Below are 18653 nucleotides of genomic sequence, written 5' to 3' on the forward strand. Positions count from 1 at the left end.
TAATTTAAAAATTATAACATGAAAACTATAACAAGCACAAAATGGTTACAAGGTTGGTCCCAGGGACTGAGCCCGTGCTGAAAGAATTAAGTGGGTAATGTTTGAGATATTATCCACCTGTTAGTGGGTATCTTTCCATCTTAGTTATAGTGATTCTCTTTCTGTTGAAGTTATCTATTTGAATTGATGTGAAATGCGACTTTTCATTCACATAACTTACCTAATAGTTTGCCTTTGTGTAGTATGTCTTAAAGTAAATTGTTTCCAAAGAAAAGTTCAGTGTGTTGAAAAACACTTTCTTTAGCCTGAACAGAAATCTGCACTTTACTATTGCCACAAAACTTAAATGTAGTTCTCTTTCTACTTCTGAAAGTCCAGCCATCATCAAAAGTTTTAGCCTCAATATCAGAAACAGTTTCTGCACTTAATCTCCAAATCGCTTTCTGAGTAAATATGAAGAATTCAAAGCCCCATTTTCACTAATTTCATCAAATGAATTTTTTTTAAATGTCTCTAATGTATTTTCATTCATGCTTTGACCCGGCATGGCCAGGTGGTTAGGGGCGCTTAACTCGCAATCTGTGGGTCGAGGGTTCGATTCCCCATCCCTCCAAACATGCTCGCCCTTTCAGCCGTTGGAGCATTATAATGTGACCATCAATCCCACTATTTGTTGGTAAAAGAGTAGCCCAGTGGGTGGTGATTACTAGCTGCCTTTCCTCAAGTCTTACACTGCTAAATTAGGGATGGCTAGCGCAGATAGCCCTAGTGTAGCTTTGCGCGAAATTCATAAAACAAACAAACATACATGCTTTGCACATGTCTGTGTTTCAAAATTGGCCATGTTTGCTGACACTCGTCAAAGGATTTATGAGCTCAAGATGTATTTCAAAACAAAAGTTGTGTGCCATCTCTGAGTGAACAAGAGAAGTAAGAGTAGAAGCAGGTTGACATTTATAAAGAACATAAACATGGAGTTGGAGCTAAAAAAAATTGTTTGATATATATATATATATATATATATGTTTGTGTATGTCCTGTCCAATTAAAGGTTTTCTGATCATTTACTGATTGCAAAGTTTGTAGCACCAAATCAGTAATTTGTGGAATGGGTCCCCAGTAGTGGAGATTTGCAACTCAATTCACATGACTGGTCATCTGATACTTGTTTTGCATAAAAATTAACTCAGGGATACCATTATTGCCATTTATTAATAATAGTTGTCCTTTGTCACATTTAATTAATAGAAAACTCTGATTATCCCTTAATTATATTGAACAATGTGGTTTAAGTCACTGGTGAAATTAAATACTTTGTGGTTATTTATTTCTCTTTCCCCAATATGGACTGTCTGGAAGGTGTGAAATCCTATACTTTTGATTTAAAAGAATAAAAAATAGGAAACTTGTTTTTCATAAAAATGTGCTCTTCTGTAATGTACAATTTTATTTTAGACTTTAGTGCAATAGGATAGAAACATGGGCAACTTTTTTACTTAGTTTTAAAGATTTTTTAGATGAACTTAAACTAATGGAAATACAATTAGAGATATAATATGTTCAAGTACTCAGAATTCAAGTATTCCCTTCTCTGAAATTCTTATAAAATGTATTTTACTTTATTCTAAACAACTTGTGTAAGTATAATTTTTTGTATCAAAGTGCTTATTTTACTTGTATGTTGCCCTCTTTTCCCCATCAATACATCTTTTAAGTATAATGAGGTTTTGTGGGTGACATTCAAAAATGTTCCATAACAGTTCAACTGGATTCGTGTTGAAACTGTAAGCTGGTCCAGACATTTTGAGCAGTACTTCTCTTAAACCACTGTGTTCGTGAAACTGAGATGTACACTTTGTAGGTTTATGGCATGTCTGCAACATTCAGCATCATGGCATTCTTGTGCACATATAGTGGATGTATTGACTTTTAGTCTATTTCTAAATGTGCTTTTTTGTTTCACAAAATGTTTTAATGTTTGCACGTACTGTAGAAGACCTTTTTATTGCAGTTGTTCTTTAGTTATGATTATGGGGCTTATCTAAGACAATTTATAAATAAATAATGGAAGATACTTGCATTTGGTGTTCTTGAGTTTGCTAACCTAATTTTGGGACAGTGTCAAACTGTTATTCTTGGGTTTTGTGTGTATGTAATCACAAAAAATTTCTGTATTTAATGTAATGAGGTTTCAAACATTTTAAGTTTCCCACCACTGTCTACAAACTACACTACAGTCTGCTTAATGTGTTTTTAAAAATACTGCTTCTATATCTCACACAATATATTAACATCCACTCACCCTCTTGCTTGCATTGTCTAATTTGTGATGAGACATTATAGGAAATGACCAAACCCTCCTCAACATTTGAGACACAATTACTTTTGTATATTAGAAAGAAGTGGAAACTGGAAGATTTTGACATTGGAAGACCTCTTGGTCGAGGGAAATTTGGCAATGTTTACCTAGCAAGAGAGAAATCTAGTAAATTTATTGTAGCTTTAAAGGTGAGTAAAATGTTTCTCGCTATGTGTGGTATGTACTTGTTATAGTTTTATGTTTCTCGCTATATCTAGTTTACATTTATTACAGTTTTTATTTAATAATAAAGATAAAGAAATGTTTAGTAACAATCCTGTAGATAAAAAAAAGTAAACCCGTATGATTATTTACTAAGACCTACTTTACTTAACGATCTATTGTGTGTAAACCCTCAAAAGATATAGGTCATGTATGTGCTACTATTTTGTGTCCTTAGGACTAAATCAGGTGATAATTGAGTTTTGTTTTAAAGTTAAGAGAAAAATGTGCTTGAAAGCAATTTGTGAAATGTGACTACTATATCACTTTGCAGGAGTAATACTGAAAAAAAAATCCTTAACAAATTGGTATAACTGTATGAAAAATTCAAAAGAATTTTATTTAACTAGATGTAAGTTAAGAAAATTTACATATAAGCTGATACTTATTATGGATCAGAATTATTTTAATAAACCATTATGGAGTTTTAAGAATGTAGGTTAGTAAAAAAGCTTAAGATTTTTTATATTTCCAAAATTAGCAAAAATTTACATTTTTATAATTTTTCACCTATACATAAATCATGGAAAATGTATTGTAAATTTATTTATTCTAAGAGACTTAAGATTCAGAAAATTCTGCAATTATCCATTTATCTGACAAAGTATTTTAGTAAATAATTGTAAAACATTACATGAGTAAGTCTTCAGGTTTAATATTTTTTTTTAGGTTTTGTTTAAATCTCAGCTGGAAAATTATGGTGTTGAACATCAATTACGGAGGGAAGTTGAAATTCAAGCACACTTAAGGTAAATATTATAATTACTGCATGCTGTTGATCCCAGCTATGAACAGAACATTATACCTTAAATAGTATGCGTTAGTTCAGTGATTTATGTTACTAACATGTCTAATCTTGTTTTCTTTCAAAGCAAAAACCAAAGTCCATTTTGTATTCAATAGACATCATAACAGACATAAAAAATGTTCTATGTTTAGCCAAGCTTTAGCTGTGTTATATTTTATTTCAAAAGTGAATTGTGTCAATAAAGTGTGTGTGTAATAGAATCTTGAAGTATTGTGTGAGAAGGGAGGGAACAAGTTAATACATCTTTAAAAAAACAATACTCAGCAAACACCTATCATAGTCTTATTTGGTGATGGTAATTTCTTGCATCATAAAAGTGCAGGTAGGTTGATTTTGAGGTTTTAAGAAATTACTGTTGTTTAATTAATTGTAACATATTTTCAGAAGAACACTAGTCACACTAAATCCTGATAGATCTATATAAAACCTTGTTTAACCTCAGGATATGTAGAAATTAAACATTGTTAATTAATTCACCAAGAAATGGTGAAAAGCCAGTTTTATTGGCCTTTAGTGGGTGGTGATGTCTGATCAGTATACTTTAGAGGCTTTACAGTGTGGAGTGTTTCCCACCTCCTAAATAAGATGTTCCTCTTTTCTTCACAAGAAGGCTAGTTTCATCTTTATTTTCTGTATGTGAATGTGCCATCACTTTTACTCAAGAGGCAGTTGTGGAAGTGGTCAATCCCAATCTAGAGTTTTGTGTACCTATGGTTTCTAAGCATACAGAGAATTGGTGACAAGTTCTAGATCTTTCTCTTTGAAATTGTATTTTAACCTTTCCATTCATTGAAATGGAGAATTTTCATTAGTTGCACCTATCTTCAGTAGACTTTGGAGATGATGAATCTTAATATTGCAGACATTTTCCCATTTACCACTTTCTTGATATTGTCTTAGACTTAAGTTGTTCCTTTTAAAAAACAAATACACAATCTCCAGCAGAGCTAGGAAATCATACTATGTAGATTTCTTCAACATAATATGGACCCTGTAGTCCTGGCATATTTGGCCAACTGATTATCACTTGTATTGACAAAATAGGCATGACATGTTTTCAGATTCTGTGCATATACACTAAGAATCTATTCTTTTGGACAATCTCACAATCTGTCACTTTGTAAAAAACATACATGAAATGTTCTCTGTGTTAAAAAATTCCCTTTCTTTAATTTCAAGTTTTAGGACCTCTTACTGGAGCCTTCATTGAGCAAGAAAGTCAAAATCTTACATAGGGAAGAAAAAGTATCTGAAAATGGAGAATAGTCTTTGTATATTTTCTAGATATTAATTCTTACTTATATATATATATATAACTAGCATATAACCCATGAAAATTTACAGGGCAAGTACTCCTCCCCCTCCATAGTATACCTTAACCTCACATTTCGTAGCTAATAAATAGAATTTGTGAAATCAAGCTTGACTAACAATAAGGCAGAAAAGTGAAGTCAAGGCAGTCAAACGTCATTAAATTCCTTTGTGAGCCAAGCAAAATTAAGATCATTCATGAAATGAAATTGTGGCATATTCATAGAATAATTAATAAGTTACTTTTGACACTAAAACATCAATATATTTAAGAAACTTGTATTTTATACACATGAAAAATGGTATAAGTGGTAAACCTGTTATCTATTTTACTGAGTGGATTTATCGTGTGTGTATTCTGTTTTAGGCACCCCAACATCCTCAGGCTTTATGGTTATTTCTATGATGACACTAGGGTCTATCTTATCCTAGAGTTTGCTCCAAGAGGAGAATTATACAAGGAGTTAAAGAAGGAGGGAAAGTTTGATGAAAGGCGAGCCGCAGTAGTAAGTATGGCTGTTAGTACTCCAGCTATTGTGGAACATTTTATATAATTACAAATAAATGCTATAAATTAGAGAACAAGGCGTTATCTACTTGGAACGTTGTCTTCACATACTTTGTTAGTGGTAATTTAGTGCTAAATTTCATGCTGATTTTGGTCAGTTTATCAGCATAACTTCATTATTAAAGTCAATATCAGCATGAAATGTAGCACAATTGTTGACATTACATTCTTCCATAGGTTGAAGTTTTAAAAAATTCAAAAACCTTTAACAATTATCTTATGAGTCTGATTACCACTAATGAAGATATTAATTAAAATTAATTGTCCATAGCTCATTAACATTGCAGAAAATTTTCAAACTTTTTAATTCAAGCTATGAGGATGTTCACAAAGAGCATGTATCAATTTTCATGTTTTTATCATTCATAAGTAAAACTATGGTGTTAAGTTTTGTATTTCTTTATCCCTGCCACATTAATTATGTGCATGATATATATATATTACTGTAAGTGTACTTTCAGAAATTGCAACATCATACTTTTGTTTTGTGCTCAACTTGAAGGTTATAAGAAGTGTTTAACAGTGTTTCGTCAGCATGAAAATTTGTCCAATTTTAAGGGTCAGTGATACCTTAACTAATCTATATTATCAGAAGAAAAACCTTCATGATCAGATGAGAAATCCACAAATCCTCTCAGATACAACATGTTATTGTTATTTAGTAGTAATCAAGTGGGTCTGATGAATGCCTGACACCCTATGACAGCAACTAAACACAATTACCTAACTTTATTCATCCAATGATGAAAACCTGTACACTCAATCTGAAAAGTGAAACACAAGTTTAGCAGAAAAAGAAACCATAAAAAAACTTTCATATAATCAGAACATTGCAAGTCTCTTTGGGACACAAAAAAATGTTTTCATACATCTAGTCTAGGGTCCTAAAAATTAACATAAGCAGCTTTGAGTCAAATCATTTGTAGTGGTATTACTAGTGTTATGTACAGGGACTAGAAACACATGTATTAATATGATAAACCTGCTTCAGCAAAATTTCCATTTAAAAGTAATTTGTAAGAAGCAGAGACCAGGATTGTGGACTATCCTGTTATGACTTTTAAGATAAGAGACCAAGGTTATGAACTATATTCTATTATAGCTTCATGAAAAGAGACCAGGGATATGGACACATGTTATGATAATAGTAACATTTAACAAATTATGGTTGGCTATGTAGTTGGCTTTTCCTCTTTGTGATGTTTTGTTTTCCCTCCTATGTTGTATACCTTTTACTGGAGGAACAAATATCAAACTTGCCTATTAAAGCAAGATATTTATGCTTGTATCAAAATAAACAGTCATTTGACTTAAGAGTTTCACTATATCAAACTTTGAAGTTCCTATCTATTGCCATGTGATGACTGTTAGTTACTGTGGAAACATTTGAGTATGGAAGCACAATATACTATGGCTGAGACTAAGTATTCGATTATTCTAAATTCGAAGCTGACAGAGGCTTCGGATCTGCCAGTGCCCAATCGAATGTTCGCATGTTTATTTATACGCATTGCGCTAAGCATACAATTTTTGATTAGAAAAATGGCGTCAGATAAGGGCGCGGTTGGAAGTAGTTGTAAAAAGGTTTCGGACGTATGGAGTTTTTATAAGAAACTTCACAACCGTAAGAAAGCCATGTGCACTATTTGTAAAAAAGAATTTGCCTATTTAGGCGGGACAACAAACCTACGGAATCACCTCGCGTCGAAGCACTCGACTCTTTACTGTCCAGACATCAAGACAACCACAACGGAGAGCAGGAAGACGCCTATCATTGATGGATTTGTACGGCCTCCAAAGTGCAATGATACACGTGCAAAGAATATAACAGACAGAGTGACTCAAATGATCGTTCAAGACCTATGCCCCATTCGAACTGTTGAATGCGATGGTTTTCGTAACTTAATGAAGTACTTGGAGCTGGGATATGTCTTACCAAGCAGAAAACAATTTACCGCTGATATCAACCTTAAACATGCAACGTGCAAACAACGTCTGAAAGAAAGGCTAAGTGAAGAAGCAGTGTTTATATAGTTAACCACGGATATATGGACGAGCATCGCGACAGAAAGTTACATCACCGTAACAGTGCATTACACTGATAACAGCTGGGTGCTACGGGCCTTTGTACTGGAAACCTTACCTTTCCCAGAATGGCACAAGGGTATAAACATTGCAGAAAAGCTGAAGAAAGTGGTTATCCAAACTCAATAATAAAGGTAAAATGTTTTCAAAGTGTTTACTAACCAGGGAAACTTCTAAAAATGTAAGTACTCTGAGACAGAGCTACAAAAAAATTAAAATCTGTTACAAGCCTAGTAACCTGAGTCGTGTATCAATTCCTAAACATCTGCATGATGAGAAACAGGATGGTGACTAAGCTGGACAAAATGTTAGAGAAACTGTGATAAAGTTTTAATTCTCCATGAGCTATTGTAGGAACCCATGGCTGAAAGCAAAAGAGAATATGTTATAATAAATCAACCACAATGTGTCTGCTATGTGTAGTACTGGTGAGGTCTTTTGCTCACTACACAGGCTCATCAGACCAGCTGGGATATGACAGATATAGTAGTGGTCTAGATGCATGTATTATCAACATTCATGAATGGTGACTGTTAAGATGTGAACCAGATTAGGCAACTGAATTGTAATGATTACCAATTTTACTTAGATAATTTAAAAATCAGATATTTAAGATAAGAATTAATAATATTTATTTGTATACAGTGCCAGCTGACCCGTGGTAAAGTTCAAGTTCATCTTCTACAAAACATTTGAACTTGGGCTGAGTGAGAACTAAGGCATGAGTATGTTGCTGCTTTTTAATATTCAGTACTACATAAACTAAATTTATTTTCACTGTCTTGTTTTCCAGTACATTTCTCAGCTAAGCAATGCACTGAAGTACTGCCATTCAGTAAAGGTGATTCACCGAGACATTAAGCCAGAGAACTTGCTTCTAGCAGCTAATGGGGATCTTAAGATTGCTGACTTTGGTTGGTCAGTTCATGCTCCTTCATCAAGGTAATTTCACAGTTTGCTAAAATTGACTGGAGTATAAGGTGAGATCATGTGTTGCCATGTAAGAGTAATTATGTAGCTACTACACTTAAACCTTGGCATAACACAGTCATCTGGGTCCAATAACACACTACCGCATAATACGTGAGGGCACATTATAGTGAGGATAATCAATAATCCCCCCCCTCCCTCCTCCCACCCCACCCCACCCCCACCCCCGTTCCATTTCATCCCATGCTGTGTAACAAGTCTATGCCAACACGTGGAAATAAAAACAGGTTATGGAAAAAAAACACTGAAGAAAGTGAGTAGAACTTTTTATTTATTTTACTTTTTTTGAAAGAAAACATTTACATGTATACTGATAATGATGTTTTAATTATCAAATGCAGGAAACATTAAATAACGACATGCATCAATGCTACAGCCATAGTTGAGTAAAAATTCCTTATTAAATGCATGCAGCTAATACAAAAAAGCATAAAACTAAGAGTTTACAATTGAAGTAAAAGCACATCATGTTAAATTTACAATGCATGAGAGCATTGCTATTTGAAAAATGATTCGATCAGTTTTGCTTTCATCTTTCCTCTTCCCTGAAATTTCAATGATCATCTTCAGTTGCAAGACTTTAACCCAATCCACATCTTGGCTCTCTGGCCACTTTAATCCAATTTCCAAAACTGTTAGCACTTCAGTGGCTCTGGTAGTTTGGCTTGAGCATTTGTCATTGTTCTCTGATGTGCTAATTTTACACTGGCTTTTGATTTGCCACTTTATTTAAAAGTAATCAAATGATCGCAGAAGCATGTCTCTTTTATGTTGTTTTTTTTAATAACCTTTTGTTATATGGCTGAAGCAAGAAACTGCCACCATTTATGCTTCTTTGTGTCTAAAAGTAGGGTCTAAACACTAACCAAGTGATATCCAAATCTGCATTGTATCGAAATGTGTTATGTCAAGGTTTAGGAGTATCTGTCTGCTTTGTGGGGTTAAGTACATTGATTAGAACCAGTAAAAATTCCTTTAATTTAATGTATAAAATGCTGAGAACTTTAGTAGGCCTACTTTGTGGGTAGCCCCCCCCCCCCCACCACACACACACACACACACACATGGAAATTATCTTTCTAAGTTATATTCACATTATGTTACTCATATATAGTGCATTTATTGTACATTTTTTGAGTTAAGTAAATATTATTCATGGTTATTTGAAACATTTAGGATAAAGTGAAAAGTTCTGATGTGTTTCCACAAGAGATGGGTGATTAGTGGAACTTGCTTATTGATTAATCATCGGGCTTGTTAATCAATTATTGTGACAATGAGACTACAAAAAAACCAATTCATTATTCTCACATTGGATGGGTAAATAAAAACTTAAAATGTAAAAATTTGGTTTTGAAATTCACAGTGGACAGAGCACAGATAGTGCATTGTGTAGCTTTAGGCTTAACAACAAATATAATGGCAATATTTCAATTATTTGGATAATTGGAATAATCAAAAAACAGTAATGATGAAGAACTCTAATTTTGATTATTTTTCTGACAATCTATTTAATTGTAAGTTTGATTACTAGATAGTTCAGATTATCAGAAGCATTAGTTGATTATTTTTGTGATATTAATGGGTTTATTCAATGCTCATTTATTGCCTAGCTCTTATTTTACACAGGTGTAAGGAATAGGTGAATTATTTTGATAAGTGTTTCTCTCAGTAATAGATTGTGAGGAGGTAATATTATAATTAACATCTGTTTAATCTGTGGCACTAATTCAGTGCCACTTTTAAAACAAGTTAAGGAACTTGCTTTGAATTTTTAGTAATGAAGTGATAATAGATGCACATAAAATATACTTTAAGTTTTTCAAGAATATTTGTGTTTGGTATGTTAAAGTATTCTCAAAGGTGACAATTGAAAAAGTGGTTAATGTTTGAAAGCAAATATTTGTGAAAAGTGGTTAGTAATACCACTGAAGCTCTGTGAAGTAACTTGTTTCACAATTTAAATAATCAATGTGTTAAATATAAACAGTTTTTTTTCTATGTGTACACACTTGTAGGCTGCCCAAAAAACCTACTTTTTCTCATACCCTGTTTTCAATATTTCCATTGTGCTACATAAAAAAACAGGTGTGCTTGGTATGCCACTAGTTATTTTTCTGGGGATCGTATGGACATAGTTTGAAAGGGGGTTTCCAATGATACATAGTTTGTAGAATCCTTTCTTAATTAACTCTACAATAAATCAGTCAAATATAAAATTTCTCAATTTTTCTGTAATTGTAGGAATGCAAAATGCCTGGTCACAAAAGAATTAAGTAACAATGTGAATGATTTGGTTTTGTAGTCGAAAGACTCCAGAGGAATAGTTGGAGAAAAGTATTTAACATACACATTAAATTTTGTCAGTATTACTTTGATTGTTGTATTTCATATGTACATATTAACAAATTTAGTTTGTCTCATCTTGCACATTGGAAGTCATATATAATTTTTTTTAAATCATATTACAGCATTTAGAGCTGGGCAGTTGATGGATTTTGCTCTTCATCTGGCTCACTCAACAGTTAATTATTTTCACCTTTGATTAATCTTCCCATTTCCAGTTTTATTTTGTAAAACATTTTCAAACTACCCTTTATTTAATATGATAGACATCTTCAGGTACAATAACTTAGGATTAGGTTGGTTACCTTTTTAATATTAAACTGTTGGACGTACACATAAAGTGATAAATACCTAAAAAAACAAGCTTAAAATATGATTAGTAGCAGTCTTTTGGTTTCTTCCTACAAAACTTCTGTATTAAAACTACTGAATTTTTGTTGATGAAAATAAATATTGTAACATTTTTAAACAACTTTTTATATAAAGTTAATGTGCGATCTTGAACCTCGTTTAATACCCATGGTGGATACAGCACCGTAAACCCATTGTGTAACTTTGTGCTTAAACACAAACAAATGAACAAAACAAATAACTAATAAACTTTACAACTATAAATAAAATATTTTCAGCCATAATCCTACACCAGGTGTCAATTAAATAATTCTTTCATTGCTGGAAAGAAAATTATTTTTCAAAATGTTTTGAAGAATACACAAGATTTAAACAAAGTTTTGTTCATAGAAAATAAAATAAAAAAATAGAAATATCAGAACTCCCTAGATGAAATACTTGTTTTAAACATTATTAACTGACAACTGATATAGATGACTGAAACTAGTCATGTTTTAAAAAAAAAATTTGAGGATTTTTTAGGGTAATAAAATTTATTAACATTATATGAAAAGTTGTTCAAAATGTCTAAATATCCTCGTAAGAGCCTTATGTTGTTTAAATGGTGTACTTTGTGACATTAAATGTAATGGGATTATCAGTAAGTACAGGAAAATATAAGCTACATATACTTAGTTCTTGGGACTTAGTTTACAATTTTATATGAACACAACTAAATTAAGGCAATCAAGCACATGGACACTTTAAGTTCATTATCACTATACAAAGAGACAATAAACTTAACAGCACATGCCACTTCACAGAAGGCATACGAGGCATAATAATGGAGGCCAAATACTAGGGAAATAGTAATTTTAATATATTTAGATGCACTACACCCGATCCACTTTTCAATAACCTTTAATAGTTTATATATATATATATATATAGACTATTTCATTTATCAATATATCAATATATATCAATTATGTATTTTTAATTAGAATTAGTAAAAGAATTTTCAAATTAGCTAAATTATTAATATAAGGATTGTAAGTTGTTAATTTTTCCATTTCAGACTAGTAAGTAAGCATTGTTGAACTTCTAAACTTTGAATTCTTGGTGAAATGAAACTACTTTTTGTTTTTTTACCTTAAACTATTGATACTTTCAAATTTTAATGCTGTATTATTTTGTTAACTTTGTTATTGTTTATTCAAAATAAATTAGTATGTTTACATTTGTAGCTCATCACAATGAAAAGGCTTGAATGATTAAATGAATAAAAATACTGCTTTGAGAGTATTGCCTCATGATCAGATAATTGCAGGTTCAAGACATACCAGTGCCTGTCAAAATTTCCACCAAAATACACATTGAGGAAAGTAAACGGTGTGGTGTTACAAACATAACATATAGACAATGTAGAAAAAATAAAATTACACAAAAGATTACAACTATGCCACTTATAACTTACAATGTAAAAAAAACACAGTAAATTTACAATTTCTTTAACACTAACGTAGCCCAAGAGTTGGCAGTGGGTGATTTCAAACAGTTGCCTTCTCTCTTGTCATCAGTTCAAAGTTATGGATGGTGGCAGATAGCTTTATTAGCTTTGCCATAACTAAAAAAAGATATGTAACCCCTGTGGATGATGGAATCTTGAAGCAATCCCTCTAATCAGCAGGCCATGTTAGTCCAAGGCTAAACAAACTTGAGCTTGAGAAAATCATAATGGCAATACTTGAATAGTTGGAAACACAATTTCAATTTGTTGATTGTTTTCATAATGGTTGATTTCATCGTAATTTAATTTACCATAAGTAATCAAATTAATTACCCAACTCTAAAAGCATTACAACTTGTTATACCCAGTCTATGGCACAAGCAATTCTAATTTTTGTCAGGGTGAAGATGAACAAGTATTTATTTTGGTTCAATACTTTCTAACTCATATAAGGTATCAAATTGTTATGGCTAACATACAATGAAGATGGAATGTTATCACCTCTAAGTTTTTTTTTGCCCCATCCTCATTTTGACTAGATATTTAAAATTCAAATACACATACCATGTGACAAACGAAGTACTATAAATAAGATTATCATGACTGGTTCACAAGTTTTAGTCATTATATATTAGACTTTGGCATCTCCAGACTTTACTCTTACACAATAAGAGTTATTGTGTAACTACTGTGATGGAAAGAATCAATGGACTTACACATGTAAGGGTTTTTGATTACTAGGGTATCTGTCCATTTGATTTTAGTTCAAATTCTGGTGGTTTTATGTATTTGTAGTAGAGAAAAGCAAAATTCGCAGCTCAGTTTTTACACAAATATGAACCTTAATTCTTCTTGCTGTTTTAGAATATCTTCCTTTATTAGATTCAAGGGAAGCTATTTGAAAGTAACAAAAATTGAGCAAATGCATATTTCATAAAGGTAAAAAGAAATTTTACTTTTTTTTAACACAATTTGCCATAAAGTTAGCATATTCTACAGTATGTATATTTCAAAGTATTTTAACAAAAAAACTTAATTGAAAATATATTTTGAATCTCTTAGTGTAATGTAAGCCATTAAACTAACAAATTCTGCTTCTTTTTTTTTACATTCAGTGCTCTTTAGGCTCTATGCGAGCTAATGTAATGTTTCTCCTTTTAATTAAAAACTGATACTTAGAGCTGTGTGGTTTAATCTATTACCTATGAGCAGTGATTAACTGATTAATTGAAATTATTATTGCCCCTGATTATTCCAACAATCGATTAATAACAATTACGATTAAATCGATAGTAATGATAAAATCAAATAATTGTTTTTTGGATTCAGATTATTACAATTTTCAATTATTCCAACTACTGCCACCATATTTATTTGACATGTCATTATTTTGGCACTAATTGTCCATCTCTACTGATAACTTACACACGAGGTGCAGGTAAAAATCATTATGAACTAATTTTTGAATTGATTGAAATGCTATTCTTTTATCTCTTAGACGTGCTACGCTGTGTGGAACTTTGGACTATCTACCTCCTGAGATGATTGAAAATAAAACTTATGATGAAAAAGTTGACCTATGGAGTTTGGGAGTACTGTGTTATGAATTCCTAGTTGGGAAACCTCCTTTTGAATCAGATAAAGTACAGGACACCTATAGGCGAATTGCAAGAGTGGATTACACCTTCCCATTGCACGTTTCAGAGGGAGCTAGAGATTTGATTACTAGGGTATCTGTCCATTTGATTTTAGTTCAAATTCTGGTGGTTTTTATGTGTTTGCAAGTCTAATAATCTGATAATGAATTATCTTGGATACAGTCTTACTTTCAAAAAGAGATATTTTATCACTATATCTATTCCCTATTGTGAAAGAGATTGTCAGTATGCCAAATGTTGTGTTTCACTTAGATTTAAAATAATTATGCTACTTAAGAATCTATTTAATGATTTTGTTTTTTCTAATCTTTTATGGCTGGAGTGTAGTTTATCACAAATGTGTCAACTCTTAACTGCAATCTTCAAATCTGCCCTACATCTGAACCAGTGTTGAGTCCTAACCACACCTTTATTTGAATTGTTTTTCTCTTCACTGTAGCTGAGCTGATTGACTACATACTATTACCAAACTGGTTTCAATTGAAGTTAATCTTTTGTTTATGAATATCTGGTATATGTTTTTAGAACTTGTGTCAATTAATTAAGATGGATCTTTTGTTTTTAGTTGTTAAGTTAATGAATACATTTTTGTTCCAGCTATTAAAGTACAACCCAGCTGACAGACTTCCAATAGATGGCATTCTTCAGCATCCCTGGATCACAAGCAATACTGTAAAAAAGCCAATTCAAAAACAGTCTTAGTGAAATTTAGAAGTTTTGGTTATAAACAGGTCTGCAAGTGATTTTATATGTCTAGATATGTTAATGAGATTGTTAGTAAAGATTGATAGATATATATATATATTGATTCCTTATCTTTATGAGAACCAATGGGCCAACAAACTGTAAATAAATGAAAGAACTGTCTTTATGGTGGAAAGAATCAATGGACTTACACATGTAAAAATGAAATGCCATAAGTGTAGGGATTTCAATTTTAGTGAATAAAGATTTTTTCATTAATAACTTGATATACCAATGTTGTAACAATACATTGCTTGGAAATATTACTTGTTTGGACTTCAAAACTAATTTTTGCATCATGTCATCACTGAATAGAGGTAATGATGAAACTAAGAAAAAACCTATGATTGTTTATTGGCAACACTTGGAAGAAAGACTGCATCAAAATATTTGTACATAGGGTGCTGAAAGTTAGATTTGTCTGTAATTCCTTTTATATTGTGACTTTTTTTAAAGATGTAAGTGAAACCATGTTACCTCTGCCATCAAAGGGGATGGAGGTTATGTTTTTACCCCTGTATATTTTTCAGCCAGTTTTCTTGAAAATGGCTGATTATCTTTGGACAAAAGTTGGTATACATTTCAACTATAACCCAACTTAGAAACCCCTATCTGATTTTTCACATTGTTTTTGCTTTATAACTCAGTCAAAAATGATAGGATTTCAATGAAACTTGGTGGATATGTGTAAAATATTATTCTTCATTGTCCTACCAAAAGTTTTCTGTGTGGCAGAAGTATGTGCTATACTGTGCTAGTTAAAGAAGTAATCCTTCCAAGTTGTAATATTAGTCTTTGAATACAATGAACACTAATATAGTATGATACTCATTGCATCATAGGTTTACAAGTTGCATGCTACCATTTATATTTATAAACAAATAGCTAATGTCTGTGTAGTCTTATCAATATTATTTGTTGTCACTAATTATTCAAAGTAGCGTGTTATGTCATTTTTTTCAAATGCTATCAAGACCATTTGTATTTTCTTTCTTGTATAAACAAACCTCACATTTTAATCCCTTTTGTGATTTGTCTGAATTTATATGTATGTTAACATGTATTACAATCACTGCTCTCTAGCCAGCAACAAAATAAAATGCTGGTTGTGCTGATCTCTATTGGATTTCTTCCGAATTATGTATCACAAACACTGGGGAAAAAAAGCAGACATTCTTTATCATAGGTTCACTGAAATTATATGCAACATTCACTAAATATATTTTGTGCAGAAATGTGAAAATAGATTGTAAAATAACTTCTCATTTATTAATACAAAGTAATGGCCATCAAAAAAATTAAATAAATAAAGTTGGCTATTTTTGAGCTAATTTCAAAAAAAAAAGCCAAAGACGAAAGGGTTTAATGATATTTCTATTAGTATTGTCTTAGTATTGGATCACTGACTTTACGCAACTGTAGCAAGAATAAAACAAATGACTTCTCTAGTGTAAGGATTTATTTGTTAAGCACAATAGGCTATCCATGTTCTACCCACCACAAGTATCAAAATCTGATGTTTAGCCCTCAGACTTTTGAATCACTGAAGTGCTAGTGTAATTATCAACCCTTATTTGATTCCCATGGAATACCAATTACTGAATTGTATGTACATTGAAAATGCCCGTTTGCAAGAAAGACAAGTATATGGATTGATTAAGTTTCCTATTGTGGAGATTTGTATATATGAAAAACTGTCTGCACTAGTGAGGTTTCACTTCATTGTAAATACAATATTACAGGGTTCATACATATCCTCAAACACACACTTTTACTATCTTTGTAACAATTCACAATTTTAAATAATTAATGCTGGTCAAATCATGAAATTAATGGTCAGGGAGCTTAAAAATAAATGTAGCATTTTCTTTTCATATACTTATGTGCAGTTTCTTTTGCATAACTTAGTGGTTGAAGTTTATCAGAGCATAACATAGTTTTATCACAAACACAAACTACACCTATCAATGAAACTGGCTGGTATAGCTCGTGGCTTCTCCTGGAGATAAATGGCTACCACAAAGCATATTGTTAGCTGTGTCTGAGAACAATAAAAATTATGAGCATCCAAGTTTCAACTTTAACCAGCTCTGCAACTGGCAAGAAAAAATGTGATTACCAGTTTAAAAAACAACAAACTGATGAACGTAATATAGCTAGTAATGGCAAAGTATGCCTGAAATATTGTATCATTGTCAACAGTGAGCCGGACAATGTAATGCACAAAACTTGGCATCCACTAAACTGCCAGATTATAGTAACTTTATTGTGAAATAATATGGCCTGAAACAAAACTTCTGTAGTATATTTTTATTTATAAAAAAAGAATACATTTATTTCATTATAAATAGTCAAAGTAGGTTGAAACTAGGTGCAACAAAAACAAAAGAGCCAAGGGAAATAGACTGTGGTTACAGTACTGCAAAGGTCATTAAAGTATTACAAGATAAAATCAGGGAAAAAGGTTTCCCAAATTTTATGCTTAGTGTTGAAGCTTTTATGATGAAAGTTGTGAATATGTTAATTGACAAGATATTAATTGAATACACTCTCAGGAACTCATCCTGCTCTTATCCATACTATAGTACCAGTTAAAAGGATTTCAGGGACTTCCTCAGTGTTGCTGTTGCAAATGTCTACATTCAAGGAGTATGCTCCTGCTACAACAGATCCTCCTACCCATATATTCTTACAAGAATGGATGGGGCAGAAAAATTTGTACAGCAAATGTTACTTTTGCTCTCGCTTGGATTGACTAGTACTTAATGTGGTTTTCCTGTGAATCAACACGTAGAGGTGGGAAAACCAAAAGGAAAAAACATGCATAGCCCATCATATCATGTAAAATCACCTTCAGTCACCAATGTTTCTTGCATCTGTTGGATCAGTCAGGCAGCAGTATCATATCTACCTTGAAAAACAAACTAAGCATAAGTACAGTCTACGAGGGACAGCCTTGCTGGATGAGCTCGAGGGACTACGGAGAAAAAAAATGTCATTTCCATATTGATGCTGAAGCCCACATAATGATACGGAGGTAGGTACTATCATATGCATCACCAAGTTCAATGGCATGAAAAGAACAGCAAAGGAGAAGCTTGGTTGCATTAAAACATTGACTTGGATATGGAATTATGAAAAATAAACAATTAGTTTATGTTATACTGTAAGAGTCATTTTTAACCAAACGACAACTTGCAAAGTATTTTGAAATACATTAGTTTTTCCTTGTAAATTTACAAAGTTCCCCAATTTTGTGCTTAAGAAAGTGTTTGAACCCTGAAATTATAAAAAGTTATAATCTTTATAAATATGTTGGTGATACACTTTTACAGTAACAGATGGTTTTACCTATCAAGGACAATAAGGGTTAGGATAAATGACATTGAAGTTAACATAAAATGACTTATTGAGAAACTAATTTTGATTTAAAAAAAAGGAAGTACTCACAAGTAATATAAATAATACACAAAATGAAATTTATGGACAGGCTTGTGGTGACAACACAGCAAAAATGAAATAGACTGTACATCAGATGTAACTACAGAATAGCAGGGTACAAAAGAAAGATGGATAGACCACTGGTCAAACTTTACAGGGAAGTTCAAGTCCACAAGAGATGGCCATTGTAGCAATGTCAAAAATATGATAAAAATGGAATTGAAAGATAGACTAATAAACAATACTATAAAAAAATAATATAAATGTTTACATGTCTAGAA

The 18653-nt window shown here is 32.0% G+C and overlaps 1 protein-coding gene across 2 annotated transcripts in view; it reads left to right on the forward strand.

The window, feature by feature from the left end:
• Positions 1–15950, forward strand: part of LOC106461646 (aurora kinase C-like) — a 30244-nt gene extending 14294 nt beyond the window's left edge. For both annotated transcript variants that reach the window (XM_013921486.2, XM_022388652.1), the window contains exons 4-9: positions 2397–2508; positions 3251–3330; positions 5068–5206; positions 8147–8295; positions 14028–14259; positions 14785–15950. In XM_013921486.2, the coding sequence (XP_013776940.2) occupies positions 2397–2508; positions 3251–3330; positions 5068–5206; positions 8147–8295; positions 14028–14259; positions 14785–14889 (817 nt within the window). In that variant the 3' untranslated portion in view covers positions 14890–15950. The remainder of the gene's footprint in view (positions 1–2396; positions 2509–3250; positions 3331–5067; positions 5207–8146; positions 8296–14027; positions 14260–14784) is intronic.
• Positions 15951–18653: the final 2703 nt, after the last annotated feature.

The sequence above is a fragment of the Limulus polyphemus genome, unplaced genomic scaffold (genome assembly GCF_000517525.1).
Source record: "Limulus polyphemus unplaced genomic scaffold, Limulus_polyphemus-2.1.2 Scaffold1004, whole genome shotgun sequence".
NCBI classification, from domain to species: domain Eukaryota; kingdom Metazoa; phylum Arthropoda; class Merostomata; order Xiphosura; family Limulidae; genus Limulus; species Limulus polyphemus.